Genomic DNA, 17,181 nt, shown 5'->3' with positions numbered 1-17,181 from the left:
GCCGAGTACACAGACCGTACGTCTGCACCGGTGTGTGGTAAGAAAAGGAGACAATCTTAACAAAGGCTGCGCTTCTGGCTGAAACGTGTAAGAATTGCCTTGAATGTCCTCGTTAACAGACAGACAAATGCAGTTTGCGTGTGGGATAACGGTGAGACAAGTTGTGTGCACTTCTTTTTTACGTCCAAAATCTTTAGCAGCTCTGCAGTCCTTATTCTTCTATACTGGCTGAAGGCCAGATGCAGATGGATGGGTATAAGCAGATAAACAGGTTATCTGCAAGCTATGTGCTGCGCTCTATAGTGGTGACGTGTGAGCTTTCAGCCTTTTTTCCCCTCCACTGAGTAACTCCTCCCATCAGGTAAGAGAATATGCTCGAGACAGTTAATGCAGAGTACTGTGTGCAGCAAATTCGCGCTCTAGTGTGCCCCACGTCCAGATTGTTCATGTTTAAGCAAATGCATCCCTCGATTACAACTCTGGAAGTACAAAACTCTGAACAGCTCGTTTTCCCTGTTCTTACATGTTCATGTCCCACGTGGGCTCTTGCAGTGTATATGAAAAACCTGCGTTAGGGATGAGATTCCCCTTAGTTGATGGACAGGGAATTCCACCCCCACCCCCCCTTCTTGCCAGTTTATTATCCTGCTGTCTGCACAGGACTGGACTGCCATCCTCTTGTAGCAGTTTTCAACTTACGCCAGCTCTTCTCTCCCTCAAAACGGCTGCTCACGCCACTCACAACCTCCCGTCTGTGAGGCAGGAGAAAAAACCCTTGAGAAGGGATGCTGTTCGATCACATGCCTGCCTTGTTTATGGCTATCTGTTCCCTCTATTTGGCAAAACGCTGTGCGACAAGTACACAGCCTTACCTGCTCCCGTGCACTGACCCTATAGTGTAGTTTATGCATGACTTCCTCCTGCGCTGAGCGGCCAGCGTACCTGAAGTACACTATTTCATCTGATACAGAGGATACTCGGGCCTCGCAACAGAAAGAAGTGAACCCAACTGCATTAACTACGGTATAGACCCTTTATTAGTTCAACTTTTATACAAAGTGTACTTCAAAGTGATACAAATAACATTACTGTTTCTTTTACAGACTAGAGATTAAGGTCTGTTAAGCCCTGGTTTCTCCTTGTGTATATAAAGATAGAAAATGTAAATAGATCGGCAGTGAACCATAATGCTGGAAGACAGTTCAATGTTTATTTGTTAATAGAAAGTTGCATAGAATTGTAGGTCTTTATAAAGGCATCTATCTATGTGGTAAAATCTCCCTGACCTACCATACTTCATCCCATCAGCAGTACGGGAGAAAGGCAAGGCTAGTACTGCTCCTTTTAAATACCATCCGGCGCTCCTAAGTACAACGGCTGTAGAAAAGCACCATGCCAGAAGCATCCGAGAGGACAGCACACGGAAAATTTAATTTGCAAGGCTACCCATTTCTATATCTCTTAGGAACTGCTTGCCACCTGGGATCTATTAATGCATTAAACTTCTTAAAAACACCTAAGAACATTTGAGATATAAAACCACTTTTGGCCAGCCAAGATACTTCACTGTATTAGGTATTTCCCTTGACTATGTAATTCCATTCCCTTCCGTGCTGACAAGAAACTCTTGTATGTATGTGCTGTTAAATTGATTTATCATCTCAGATGAGACTGTTAATCTAGTACTACAATCATACTAATTAAAAACTGCCACCTTAATTAGGAAGTCCAGCAAAATTCTTCCTTGCCACTCCTGCACCTGACTCGGGTGCGTGGTTCTCAGCTCCACGCCTTTCGTTGAATCTCATCTGAACCTACCGGCAGCTCTCCCCAGGATTACTGTTCCTGTTCCAAATAAGTAACCCGAGCAGCAATGGTCCATACTGGCCGAGGCCACCGACGATTTTCTGCTTCGGGAGGAGTGCAGGAGAACAGGGGACGCAGCTTTAATGCTGAAGGAAACAGAGGAAACTATTTTTGTCTTGAATTTGACTTCTTAAGTGGAGAAGTCAGTTGAAGGAACTAGTTTAAACGTATTTGTAATTGGCCTCTTGGGTCTTCAGAATAAATACATAAATGTTGATTTTCTTTCAAAGACAAACGTACCACTCACTTAAATTAGAAAAATATTGATTTCTCCTAATACATCCTTAGTGTTATTCTTTTTCACCCAATTTAATGCAGGATAAGGATTTGCTCAACTCCTTGTAATCTCACATACGTTACTTAACAGCCTGCTCTCTCTGAGTTTGCGTATCTCCCAGTTTTGGTACGATTACATTTGGTACTCACTTACTTGTGGCTAAAGACTTAATCTGCTTTTAATTTTAACGCTATCTTAATTGTAGCCATTTACACTGGTAAGCTAGCTGGTACACAGGCTGGTGCAGCTGCATCATTGCTCTCGGGCTGAGGGAAGACAGTCGGACCGCACTTACTCTTTCTCTCCACTCTCCTTGCTCCACAGTCTCTGCTCTCCCTTTTCTAGCTGCAAAGTGCTAGTAGAAGCAACTAAAAATACAACAACTGCTTGCACGGTTACTGGTCCACCTGAGTAACGGTTCAACTTGCACTCAGCACAGTTCCACCTGTGAGGAAATGGAATCGATCGAAGTGTGATTTACTATGAGAATACTAATACCAGTAATTCAATGCTGGAACCCTCCCGTAATGCCCTTTTAGCAGTATCTTTCATATAATCCCAAGATATGATCGTGACTAGGGAAGTAGCATTTCCAAGTGAATGTCTTCTCTTACACCAAGCCTATTACAATATTTGGACCCTTAGTTTTTATAAAAAGGATTAACAGACTGTTTGAAAGAAAGAAAAAAAATTCCTTGCTTCTGCCAGCTGTTATTAAGAGCTGTGTAATGCATGAGACTGGAAAAGCTAAAACTAGATAAAATATTAACATAATGGGCTATTTAATTTCAGCCTAGTTAATTTTAAGACAGGTAAAATGATGACCATACTTAAGCATACACCACCCTGTGAGTGGTTCATTAGCAAAGGAATATCTTAAGTGCAGAACAGTTACCAACACTGAGGAACAGGATTAAGCTTAAAGTAACTGGAGGGATCTGATGCTATCAGCTAGTAGGTGCCCATTTAAAATACCTCTGCAAGTGCTGCTTCGCTGCTAAAGGAAACCCAAGCTGACAGGTCATTCCAGCAGCAGGCGGGCCCAAAGGGTTGCCACATTTCAACACTGGAAGTTCAGGCTCTCCAGAGCTGCCAACTAGAAGCTACATAGGTCGCACAGCAGAAAGGCCTTCCTTACCACCTAGGACGCGTTTTCTCACACAGTTTCATGTCTGTCACTTAGGGGACAGACAGCAGACCAAATGCTAAGTAAATATAAAATAAACCCCATTTCCTATACTAGAAGGAATTTAGTCATAAATAAGTGGGTGAAATTCCTAAAACAAACGAATGCAGAGATCCCATTATGGAGAAAGCACAGAGCTAATAACTTGCTTTTTTCCGTGGTCAGAACAGAAAAGATTGGGTGACCATTACTGCCCTCCAACTTGGGAAAGATGATCCAGCCCATCTGAGTTCTAAAGGATTTTGAGGGAATTTTCTTCTTTCATGTTAAGCAAAGTAGATAAAGTCACATCACAGAACCACACAGTTACAGTACACAGAAAAGCACATCCTGAAAATATATTGATTCTAATAGCATGAAATCTGGCGTTGCCAAGAAGCTTCAAAATTAGTGTGAATGCTGAAATAGACACAGACCACAGACACTAACAGCTTGCTTATTTAGAACACAGGATAATAAAAGCATTCTTACTTTCTACCTACAGCTTTAATATGCACACTGATGTACGTGAGTTGACCACTGAATGTTTAGTGTGAATGAAGGTCTTCCCAAATTATAGCTACTGTTTTACTGTTTCAGATTGTTAAATATGGCTGCTTAAGAGATGTGCTATGTCATGAGTTGGTGAGACTGCTATAGTGACCTAAATACTGTCAATGATTGTAATTTAATCTAGAATATAAGGACTGAAAACAAGTAAATATTTGGACATAACTCTTCCTACGAATGTTTTCTTTCAGAAAAAAAACCCGACCAACTTTTACAGAAGAGTTATTTCTGTCAGTTTTTTAAATGCACAAGCCCTGAACATGTGCGCATCTGCTTCAGCGGTACTAAAGGAACAGCAAGTCAGAAGGATTTATTAATGCCTGAAATTAATACAGCTCTGACCACAAGTCTTCATAACGTAGTGTATGTGCTAAAGAAGGTTGCTGCCTCTCTCTTTGGTTATGCTGTTAGCCATAAAAGCATTGCTCTGAGTGACAGCAAGGCATGCACTGTAAGGTAGTTGCTTTCTAAACTACAAAATTAGCTTATTCAGATTTTTGCACCTGCACACATTTTCCTGAAAGTTCAAAAGTGATTTAGCACATTCAGTAAACAGGAAGACAGGTTCTCCCCTAGTTACTCCACTGAAGAGCTGCAACAGAGGACAGAATATGGCTTAGTTATAGCACTGAAAACAACATGAACAGGCTGTGTGAGAAGTTTAGAGAAAAGTCTTTGAACTGTACAGATTTCTTATGCAGTCCTTACAGATAAATGCCCCCTTGATTCAGTATTTGTGGGTCTGTTAAAAAATGCTAGCTCTTACACCGTTGCAAACTTGAGTACTAATAAAGACGTCCGAAGTCCAAGTGACTGTGCAAATACTCGTCTGTTGTGGATATTAATGTTCAAGTAGCCTTAAACCTGCCAAAAGAAAATTAAGGATACTCAAGGTATTTACATATGCTTTAAAGATATTGAGTACCAAATGGGCTGGTCTTAAGCTTAAAGGACCCTGTAGAAATAGTTGATACTTTCACATATAAAAGCTTCAAATTTTTAAATAAAATGCAGATCCCTCCCACAAACTCCAAGTTACTCACACATCTATTTAAAAGGTTTTAGATGACCTTGGGCTTTGGTATTAGTCTCTTCAGTGTGTATCAGCCTGGGAAGCTAAAGAAGCTCTAAAGTAAAAGTCAACCTCACCTGAAGCTCTTACATAGCAGTAGAATTACAATTTAAAGTGCTTTCTTTCCACCTCTGAAATAGCCCTTCTACAGACTATAAACAAACAAAATCTATTAATTTCTGACTTACTAATTCTATTACTGACTTTTCCCAAAATTAAGTACATCCCAAATGTCATTACTGATGATCACATTTTCTTTCTGTTTCAAGTATAAGCGTAAACTAGACTTAAATGTACTATAATGGACCAGGAAGGAAACAACCTTTGAGTATCTTTGACTTTGAAAGGCTCTAGCTTTCAGGCTTGAAAGACTCCTGTAACGATGCACTGAAGAGATAACAAATCAAGTCTCCTTCCCCCTTTTTATAAAAACATTAGCTAAAAAGATATTTGCCAATTACTGGTTTTAATGCCCAGTGTTCCCTAAGAGAAAATTCCCCCATTTGTTTTTCTTCCCCAAGAGGAAATAAAGTAGTAATCTAGATTTAAAAAGAAAACAAGTAAATCAGAAATGATATACAGTTTACCCATCATTCATAGAAAGTAGAAAAGTTTGCCAGACGGTCACAGAAATTAGAAGAAAATGCTTTTTGAGCTTACTTTTGTTTAGATAACTGTAACTTCCCTAGGTTTTCGTTTTACACTCTCTAGTCGTGCTAGAGGGCGGAAATTTGTTGACTTCCTGCTTCCTTCTGTAGTAGTTAATCGGCAGTCCTTCTGCAGCCCCCTCAGCAGCTCCATTAATTCCCGTTTTTCCAGCTCTGCCTGCTCCAGTTCTTGACGGTGCTGTCTCTCTGCAGCCATCAGAGAGCGTACATCTGACATCATTCGTGACATCTGACTCTGAAATGCAAATACAAATTTACTGCAAGAAACAAACTCTTTTCTAATGATGGTGGTATGACGTTGAATTGGCCATGCATATAGGGTGACGGATTATAAAGAATAAGCCACACTGAAATAACTTTTTGATAGCGGAACAAATGTAAACAATTTGAGACACAATCCAGCATTCACTCTCTGAGATGGTCTTGTTTCAAAGATTCCAATACAGTTTTCCTAAAAGTGCAAAAAGTTTCTTATAAAGTATAATAAGAAACAGTGGATTTATCCAGTTGCTGCTTAAATTTTGTATTTCAAGACCCCAACCAAAATAAGGTTTTGGTTATGTTCAGATATATTGTTCAAGGATTTAACATCAAATCCAGTAAAAATAAAAATGTAAACTATAAAGCACATAAATTTCTGTGATATAGGAAGAACTGGATAAATGAAAAGACAAGACGGCCTTGCTCGTTACTTGATTAAGTTCACAGTGCAACTTTCCAACCTTTTGACCACAGCTGAACCACAGTGTAAATACCACTGTCTGCTCTGTGTCAGCACTGGATTAAGCCACTTTGGACAGCACTAAAAAAGGAGCTGGATATTTAATTACATCTGATTTGTGATGTATGCCCTATGTTTAGACACTGAAAAATGAGTTTCAGACTGATTTGCCAACATGTTACGTACACACAGAACAATGCAGCCCTGGTACAGGTTAGCTCCAGAAGAATTTGAAGCAGAAAAACCACACGAATACAGCACTTAGCCTGCTTCTCAACAGAGCTGGTAAGCCTAGGCAAAGCATGGTGCAAACACCTGTTTTGCTTCCCATACTTAATGTAATTCTCATCTGTATGAGACTACATTTGCAAAATAAGAGACTACTACTGGGAAAAGCAAAAAGCTAGACTGTTAAGAGAGGGAAAAAAAAGAAAATAAAACAATCATATTTACCTTTAGTTCTTCAATTTCATTTTGCAGAATGCTCTCTTTTTGGACCATATGCCTTCTCTGTGAATCTAACCTTGACTCCATCTCATGTTTTGCCTCCTCCACTCTGCAGATCATTTCTGACCTAAAACGTTTATTCCTGCTTGTTAGGTCTTGTAGCACGGAAAAAACCGATTTTCAAATTCCAGAAAGCCTGCTTGCAGCCAAACAGCCCAATCCGATTCCCATCATACTCGACACCTCTCTAGAGGCATGATAGTACTATTCATTAATTTAAATAAAACTAGCATAAAGAAGTGCATTGTGTCCAGGGGGCACTAAAGTGACCACAGACAGACTGTATAGGGAAAAACTGTATCATATTCCTGAAATAATTCTATGAGCTCAAGATCATGTATTTATGACATTAAATGATTTACTGCCTTTTACTTATAGTATGTGCTTGCTTAGTATTACTAAGCACAGGTAGTCAAGATAAAAAGTGTGAATACTATAGTATTGCTAAACATGTACTTTTATGGTGGACACTAAATGATAGTATGCAGTAAATTATTATAACCTGATCACTCACACAGATTCACAGCCAAAACCTAGCTGTTACTACATTAGCCTTTTGAGTTCAGAAACTAGGTAGCAGAATCTCTTGTGTCTCAATGCATTTAAAACAGATTTGAGCCTGACTTCACAGCAACGTTCAACACAAGACTTAGACACTGAGTTGAAAGACAGAAACAGGAAGGAGCATGGGAAAAAAACAGTCCAACTGGAACACCATGGAAAGGGAAAGCTACAGAAACATACATAAGAGGAAAAAGAGGATGCCGGTAAGAAGAGTCATATTCACCAACTGTTATTAATCTGCCAGGATTTTAATAAAAATTGAAAATTAGATTTTCAGAGGTTTAATCTACCAGTCTGTACCTGCCAAAATAATGAGAGATTTTTATCTTCAGAATTTGTAAAAAAAAAAAAATAAACTAAACATAATTATTAAATAACGTGATTTTGGGTCTATGTCAGGCCAATGGAAAAATGAAATTGCCAACTTCATTCCAGTTCTTGTTAGGTATTTTGTCATTTTATATAGTCAGCTTGCAGTTCAACTGCAAGCGATGGAATTTTAGGATTTATGATAACTTGGACAAAAAAAGTAACAGCAAAAAAATCAAAACAGTAAGAATTTAAAGTCTATGCTGACACATAATAATACTCTGGCCCATTAGTATCAAGTAATTAACAGACTATTTAACACATACCGGAATCCAGTGCTAGTATTTGAAGTGCTTTATGCAGGGATTTTAAAGCCCAGACTTAACACAAACATCAAAGAAACAGAAGATTTGTACCGAAGGAGTTCTAGCTCGGTTCTTAGCTCTGCTACACAATTATGCTGTGTGTCTTCTGCACTGAGAATGGTGTAACCACAACCGTTGGGGCATTCACGGCTCCGATATTCACACACTGCCAGGTGACCATCTAAGTTACGTCGTTCAATCTGAACTGTACAACCTGAACAGGGAACAGTAAGGTCAGTCAGTCATTTAACAACTAACAAAAGCATTTTAATTAATTCCAAACAAAAACACTCAAGCAAGCAAGCTGCAATATCCTGAGCTAAGCAACTGTCAGTCTGTTAAAGCAATGAAAAAAGTGATTTATTTAGAACGTGGAATGTGATAGTTATAACATACATAACTAGTAATAAAACACTTTTAAAAAGCCTTATTAAAATATTTATCATTTAACTGAAAATACTGAAAAACTGAAAGTAGGGATTTTCTGTAGTCTTCTACCACCGGTCTGGCATTAAAGCAACTTCAGTAATGACAACACTGATGCCAAGCTAAGACTCTAGCAGCTTGCCTGTGCTTTCACCACAGATTGCAGTGACTGGAATTGAAGAAGAATGCACATGTGTAAAAAAAAAAAAATCAGGTTATCAAATTTAGGAAAAAAGGTCCAAAGACACATAGTAAGAGAGATGTGGGTGAGATGGAATGTAACCTTGTTTTCCTGACCATTGGTTGGTCTTGTGTGTAACATACTAGACCACATAAATAAACAAGAACATTTATTTATGAACATTTAATAACTGATGCAAAAATAGAAACGTTTCCGCATAAGTTCTAGGATACAAACTTTACAAATCTGTAGTGATTAAAAGTAAATTGTAGAGAACCAAAAATGAACACTATATATATAAATTATTGCTACATTTTACCCTCTAAATTTGAAGTTTGTAGTCTTAACTTTTAATCTTTGAGGCGCTGTTTGCTGTAATACATACTATAGCTCCTTACATTTAATTTGAAGATAAAATTGATGTGAGAAAACTGAAACAACGGAGCAATGAAACTTGCCAACAAATCACACCAGAAAATTACAAAAGACAGCCCTCTAGGAGAGCTTTACTAATAAACAGAATGATTTGTAATTGAGGTACTCAAAATACACTCCGATGTATTCTTGAGGAAGAGTTCAAGAGATGTAAAAGCCCTCACACCCTGAACACCAGATATCAGAGATAAGGTGTGGTAACTCTATAAATGCTATTGTTTCTGTAGAAAGTAAAACAGGTGAATCTGAAGAAGCTGCAGGAGTCACTTACTGCTGAGAGAAATTATAACTTCCAGTGGAGCAATTCTAGCACCTGAATCTTCTTACTATTAATTACAATAGTAATTAATTACAATTAGCTTATTTAGCTTACAATGGCAGACTTGACTATGCCCTTAGCATCATTAATTAGAAATTAACTTTGTCTAGGAACATATGACATTTTGAATAAAAGCTATTGGGAAGTTTTAACAGTATGTTTCTCTTTAGCAGTTACGTTTCTTCCTCAGGAGGTGTAGGTTTGTTTTAAATAAAGATCTTAACATGAACACAACAATTCTAACCAGAATTTAGCTTAAAACAATTCTCATTTCCAAGACACATTTTTATTAAAACCACGAGACAGTGAGCAGCTGCACATGCACCAGGCAACCAGCTGTTTTCTAAATAAATTGTGATCCCTAAGTGTTCTGTAGGTGCTATTGCAAACATCAAAACAAACAGTCAAAATTGAAATACAAACTCATAACTTGACAGAAAGCAAAGCAAATGCACTATTATATTTTCATAAATTTGAAGTCCATCATTCTCATTCATTTTGCTTAGTTCTCGGATAAGAAATTGTTGCTAATGATCATGATTGATTGCCATAAATTGGTAACAAATTTTGTTCAAAAAGTGCTGTAAAGAGTAGATCACGCTAAAGCTTTGAATTTCTGTTTGGAAACAATGGCCATTATTGCCATTCTGTTGACAGAAAGATGACAAACACATGTTTTCTGAATATAAAGGATTCAACTTCTTTGAATGTTACTCACCGGCATTGGAGCAAGCTATCTGACTGTATTCGCACTCTCTTTCATGCCTGTCTATAGACTCCAGTGAACAAACCATTTCCCAGCCATACTCTCTGTTTTTGCAATGTAGCTGAAGACGGTTTAAATCATTTCTCATATATCTACGTGCAAAAAAGAAAAAAAAATTGGAAAACATTATTGAAAAATTTGTATTTTCAACTTTCGGGAAAAGAAAGTAAGATTCTAGTTTCCATTAGGAAAACTTGTGAATAATCAGTTTAATTCTTTTTTATTAGAATTCAAGTGACCGTATGGGAAAAGAACAGCATTAAAAGAAAAAGTGTTAGAGGAAAATTCAGTCTCCAAAATTAAATATGCAAATGAATTCTTTATTTCTTAATAAATTTTTAACTTTGAATTTGAATAAATCTTTCACTAGCTCAGCAGATATTACCAATAACAAACACTTAGGCTACTCATTGATCATTTAAGTTTTAATTTGTGTTTCTAACCATGCCAAATCAAACTGACTACAGTGAGTACAGACAAAACAATCTATAAATTAAACTCCAGGGCTCTGTCTACACTATACTTCAATTTTCCATACAGTAAAATCTCCTTAGTGACAAAAATACTGAGAGTACTAATGGAGTTAATTTAACACCTGTGGCTGAAGGTTTTAAACACAACATAACTGTTAATCTGAGCAAGATTAGACAGTGCAGGGGTTAAACAGCAAGCAGTGTCTACTGATGAAACTCTAAGTGTGCTGGCAATAGCAGGAATGAATAGAATAGAATAGAACAGAATAGTTCAGTTGGAAAGGACCTACAACGATCATCTAGTCCAACTGCCTGACCAATTATGGAAGACACTTGTGAAAACAGCCTGCTTTACATGACAAGGTGGCTCAAGACAGGTATTCTTATGGGTGAAGACCGTTTTGAAAAAGGATTGGAAGGTGAGAAGTTTGGTTCATATCTACAGGAATTATTAATTACAAACCCCACTACAGTATCTAGGTAAGACTGAAAAGAAAAACAAAAGATAAAGTGTTTAGTGACTGCTGTTGTCAAGACTTGCCTTGCCTGCTTTCTCTAAAAAGGTATGGGAAAGTTTTGGTGCTGTAGAAGACATTCAGAGTAAAATCCAGACAGATATCTAGAATCAGCATGTGGAGAATAAACTGTTATTTCCACTTTGAAATGTTAATACCTAGAAAGTTAGTTATAATAAACAGAAAATGCTAATGCTTTCATGCAAGTGATCAGTTTCTGCCATAGGCATATTGAGTTAAGGCAATTTGAGTGACAGAAAATGAGAAGAGATGAAGCTGTGCAAGCAAAGGTGAGAAATCCTAAATTCATGTAATTTCAACATACAGCAAGATTACTGTATACCTGTAGAGAGGTCGTAGCAAAGATACGTCAATCATTTGTCTGTCTTCAGGGCAGTTACTGTGATGAACAAGCCATCCATGTATACAAGCAGTACAGAAAGCGTGTTCACAAGGAGCCTGTAATGGATCTTCTAACACATCGCGGCAGATGGAGCATAATAGCCCTTCATTAACGTAGCCAACGAAACGCTCAATATCATAACCCATGCTCTCCACACAGTTTCAACCTATTAAAACAACACAGAGAAATAAAGCAATCTTTGTCCTGAATCCATATGGCTAGATCCACAAAAAGGCCTGGAAGCAATTCTAGAAATATGGAGAACTTAACATGAATACAGAACTTTACAGGTGAGAATGCAAACACTTACATACTTTGGAGACTTTAAGAATTTGAGGATTGTACTGCTGGATGTCAGAAGCCCAATTTTGTATCAAGATTCTCCGAATTTTGAAAGCAAAGACTTAAGCAGATATGTGAGCCACGCTTGTTCTGAACTCTGTTATTGAACATAGTTCTATCAGCCACTGTGAAACCTATAGTTTCTATTTACTTGAATTCTACCTGAAGCAGAAACATCATAGAAGTTCAAATGCAAATGTTTGCTTTCCACTTTAATGCCTTTTACATAATGCCTAACAAACTTACAAAACAGTGTCCTTACAGACAATAGCTGTACTGGTACTTTCAGCCAGCAGATTTTGTATTTATGAACTGCACATCACTTAATGTGTTGCTTTCATACTGAAAAAAAAAGGTTAAGATTCTCTACTCACTATAGACTTCCATTCCAGAGGGAACAGCATGAAATCTCCACATGCCTAGAGAAATACTTAATATTTGGGAGCCACCACAGCAGCTAACCCTGAAATCATGAAGAGCTACTGTCTTCTCCTACAGGGTCTATTTTATAAAACTGAGTACCCTTTAGATGGATTTGGAAGTTTTTTGAAGAACTAACAGGCAACCTGCCCTCACCAAAATCCTACCATGAAAAGCCTAGTAGAATTTGGCAAGACTCCACAGAACTCACTTAAAGAAAATGTTTTAGACTTTGCATTCCTCCTTAGCATACTTTTGTAACCCCACTGGGACTCATGAAAGAGTTTTTCATTAGTTATGAGGTTTTCTAAATAAAACAGAAAAGGAAGATATCCTACCTTTTTAGATTTTACTACATATGTATGAAGCTTGTCCAAATAATTCAGAAACAGCTTTCTGATCAGTAAGACGTAATACTTCCTTCAGTTTCTCTTCACTGCTTTGTTATGCCTATGAGAAAAATTAGAAAGAAAAAGGCTCAGTAGTGTTTCCTAAGTTACTGAGTCCTGTGTCTAACAGCCAGCTGCTGAATAGATGCTCTCCTAACAGCCCACTAAAACAAAGCTTTCCAAAACAAGCCACTGTAAAAGCGGGAATCATCAGTCTCTCTTTCAATTATTACTGATGCAGATACTTATCACAAAACTGAACACCCTGCTGCCATTTAATTTTGAAGCCTTACAGATTTGTTTGCAAGATTGAAGATGACAGAATTCAATATTATTGAAAAGTAGCAACTGAAATCTGGTAAAATTATACTCCTTAAAAAGAGGAAAGTGTCTTGTCTAACCTGTTTTTATCTGGGCGTGATATGCCGGTTCATTTTTAAAACAAAACTATTACAGTCAAGTTCATTGTATCAACAAGTAACATTGCTCTGATGTGTAGCATAACTAAGGTTGCTCGCTCAAAACAAAAAATTAAGAAGGATGTCATCACTTAAATCCCTTAAGTTGATATCTAGCAATTGCAATATGACATTCAAAGAGAATCTCAATCTGAATTAGAACTGTGTAAGAACAATAAGGATCTCTAAGGACTAATGTCAAATTTCACTCTAAAGGGAAAAAAGAACTTCGCAATTCCTTTTCATGAATACAACATAAATCTGGAATTTAGATCTTATATCTGACTATCAAAGCATATCTTCACTGATTATGAAAGGTGCTTGTGTTAAAAGGGTATTTGCTAAGATTAAGGTTAATAAAACCTGTAATGAAAGCATACATAACACAGGCAAGCATGTGTATTACCCAAATACAAAACACATCATCTGCTACGCAGTTTCCATATTGTGTTTTGTTTCTACCAGCATGTTTACCCAACATGGGTAAACACCATGGCTTGCAGAGATGCTTGAACTAGCGTTAGATTAGCTGGGACACCTACTAGCCGGGTGATCTCACGACAGCGTTGCCACAGCAGCAGGGAGTGCAATCCACATAGACTCCTGACAAGGTCCCAGGCAGATTTCACAGACTGCATTTAGCTCTGTGCTTCTGTGGCTACACTGTCACCAACAACACAGGCAAACTAAATTTACAGTATCTGGGATATGCTATTCCTTCAGCCACAGCATGGACATTCTATGTCCTAGAAGAGTCTGCTCAAGAAAATACCATATTATGAATATGATAAAGAATTCTTTTTATACTGTTGTTTCCCTGTATGTTTTTACAGGTCTCCTGCAAAGACAGGAAATTTGGGACTTTGCTAGTTCAGCATTAACAAAATGAGCGTTATGTTTGTACAAAGCTGTGATTGTAAAGACAGCAAGGACCACAATGGAAAGTTAAGAAAGTGGAGAACAATGCTAATTATCAGCAGCAGAATGTGAAGTCAAGTACTAGTTCCCAATACTGATGACAGCATTGAAACATGGTATGTTTATGCTGGAGGACTGTTAAACAGCATATATACATTCTAGAATTTGAATTGTGAGCCTAAAATTTTGATTTGGCTTGGTGGATCCCAGAGGATTCAACTTTTAAAAAACTTTCATAGAGATATAAGATATGTCAACACAACTGTGAGCATTTTTGCTGTCCTAGGGTTTCTGCTCTACTGGAATTGTGGATGCTGTAAGCTACATTTGGCGCACACGTTGCTGATCCCTGAGCACTAAGACACTCTTTGGCATATTTTAGCAAGTTTGAAGTCTATCAGAATGCAGGAAAGAGTATTTTCATCAAGTGGGAAACAAAATATTTATTTGTGCTTGACAGAAAAATGAAGTGCAACAAATATATATACATACATACATATATATATAAAGCCCCAACCAAAACCAGAGTTCAAATGGAGAGTGGATGGGAACTTTGAAGCAAAAAATACAATCAAGGGGGTTTCTGATGAGAACTTCAGTATGTTTTCAAGACTGATGTTGGAGAAGCACCATCCCACACAGTGCCAGAATCCTTCTGGCTTTGAGTCTGAGACCTATGACAACAGCTGTAACTGAAGTCCCAGATCTCCTCCAGTAGAAATTTCCTGATCTGAAGAACCAGAGATGTTTTATCTTCTGCCAACTTCAAGAGATGCACTTTAGTCAACAGATAAGCAGAGAGAGAGCATCAGATAAATGCCATGCACTCTAGCAGTACAGATCACTTTACTCAGTACTTCCACCACAAAATGACATAATTTTCAACTTCTGCTCTTCCCCAGAAACTTCTCTCTTCTTGATGTGGCCTCAAAACCTCTTCTATTTCTATTACAATTCACCGATTGTCACACTCCTTTTTTGTTTGCACCTAGAAACTACATTATTTATCACTGCCTTCCCGCACTCCACTAACATTTCCAAACCTTGCCTTGTCTTTGGTTTCTCTGGTCCAGAATTTTGCCCATCACCTGGCCATTACCAGTGACACTGTCCACAAGGATATCTGGAATTTGCAGGTGCCAAATCTGGAAGGCAGAAAAAACCCAAACTATTTCCTGCTATTTTACTTCCATTGTTTCATGTATATTTTATTTCTCCCCATAGTTTTTGACATGCAAAATTTTCCCCCAGACTCCACAGATACGAAGTCCTTTTAGTAGCTGTCATCCCATGTTGTTTGCCAGGCAGATGCACACCTAAAACCAGCCTCGAGCTACGGCCTGCACTGCCTTCAAACAGAAATCTTTGTGTGGCTATTAATAGCAGGGAGAATACAGATGGGATGTAGTTCTCAACAACATAATGGCACAGCTTGCTAAACGTCTGGCACTAATCAAAGCTATTCCATTGTCAAAATCAGGACAGTAAGATCAGATTAGTGACTTGCGTTTTCACTTCTACACTACTTTCTGATTTTTAAAAACTGTTTCTTTTCCATGTGACAGAACAAAGCAGGGCTGGAGTGAATCACGACAGAACTACAGATGTGCATCACTAAGATGGCATTTCCAGAAGTGTCGTGTGGCTGGAAGAACAATCAACCTATGTGGGACCCAAGGATGAGGTGACATTAAAACAAGGTGTTGCTTCAGCTTCTATTTTCACAAAGACACACTGTGCTTTAAATCCTGCTATATAGAAACAATGTTTTAGGGTGTCATGCCATTCTGCCACAGTCACTGTAAGCCAGTTTAAGTCAGCATTAATGCCCAAAGAGGCAGACTCACCCCTTCAACTCTGACAGCACAAGCTGATTCTACAGCCACTTGATGTATCATACTGGGTAACTGACCTGTAACTGACTGAACTGGAAAAAAAAAAAGTTTTAACTTTGACAGTTGTCCTACGGTAGCCCAAGCCAATCTATCCACTAATTAATGTCCTCCTAGTCTTTTTCTACTTCCTCCCTTGAATCTGTTAAAACATTTAATTTGGCCCTTTCCTGAATTGGCTCAGACAACTAACCATACAGAAAACTACTCAGTGATTTGCTAGGCTAGATTTCCTTGTAGATGGCTCAGCAAAAGCTCCAATGACTGTGGAAGTGGGGCAAGACAGGGGACAAGAAACCACAGCTGGGGTAGAAAGGAAAGTAAGACAGCAGCAGTGTCTATGACTAAGGCTGCTGTAGAGCTACACCCTCAGCTCAGCTCCCCACACTGGTACATCGTGGGGTCTCATCAACATTTGTGTATGAGAAAGGGAGCAGAAGAGGATAAGAATGAATGGACAGCAATACCAGCTTACAGCGATGTAAAAAACTGACTTAATCAACAACAACAGCTTCTATAATAACCGGTACGAGGTATACAATTAATTTAAGGCCTATGCCTCTACCAGGAACTACCTAAGAAACCAGAACTACTTTGACAAAGAACATTTTTACGTAATGCTTCTACTTGCTGTCCTGCTGCAAGACCTACCCAAAACAGAGCAATACAAGATACGGATCTCACAGACCACCTTTTAGGCTTTGAAGGGCTGGACTCTGCTGCAGAGAGGCCAGACCAAGGACAGAAGAGCTCTCCTCAGAGGCTCTGTTGGGGGGGGGGGGGGGTTGGGGGGGGGGTGGCTTTGCACAGGTAGGAGGAAGGCCTCCGGGTCATGCCTGGGTAGGCTCTTCGGGAACGGTCCATGATCTTGGTCATAGAGAACAAAACTGGCCTGGAAACACCTGGAGCAGCAACGCAACACCAAGCAACCGCACCTAAGCGGACTTAAACAACGAACACACACTTACCATTACCTTCTCAACAGGACGGCAAAGCCACCACCAGCCCGGCACAGGGGCCGAAGGTGCAAGCGCCAGGCCCGCCGGCGGCGAGTAACCCCAGACAAACGCCAAGGTCCCCGCGCAACACCTCCCGCCCCACGGCCCGGCTCCGCACAGCCATCCGTTTCGGTCCCGCTGCCCCCCGCGGCGCAGCTGCCC

At 38.9% G+C, this 17,181-nt stretch overlaps 1 protein-coding gene across 1 annotated transcript; it reads right to left on the bottom strand.

Moving 5' to 3' along the window:
* Window positions 1-1,020: 1,020 nt before the first annotated feature.
* Window positions 1,021-12,798, bottom strand: LOC103895767 (RING finger protein 151). Its single transcript, XM_009275468.2, has 7 exons — window positions 12,703-12,798; window positions 11,543-11,768; window positions 10,164-10,303; window positions 8,136-8,298; window positions 6,793-6,913; window positions 5,611-5,853; window positions 1,021-4,742 (listed from the first exon to the last, which is right to left on the bottom strand). Exons 2-6 carry the CDS (start codon window positions 11,746-11,748, stop codon window positions 5,617-5,619), a joined length of 867 nt encoding a protein of 288 aa, XP_009273743.1. The 5' UTR covers window positions 11,749-11,768; window positions 12,703-12,798; the 3' UTR covers window positions 1,021-4,742; window positions 5,611-5,616.
* Between the last annotated feature and the right edge of the window lie 4,383 nt (window positions 12,799-17,181).

Source organism: Aptenodytes forsteri, unplaced genomic scaffold, assembly GCF_000699145.1.
Source record: "Aptenodytes forsteri isolate BGI_AS27 unplaced genomic scaffold, ASM69914v1 Scaffold208, whole genome shotgun sequence".
Classification (NCBI taxonomy): Eukaryota; Metazoa; Chordata; class Aves; order Sphenisciformes; family Spheniscidae; genus Aptenodytes; species Aptenodytes forsteri.
Note: the sequence above shows the minus strand (reverse complement) of the source record. Positions and strands in the feature narration are given on the sequence as shown.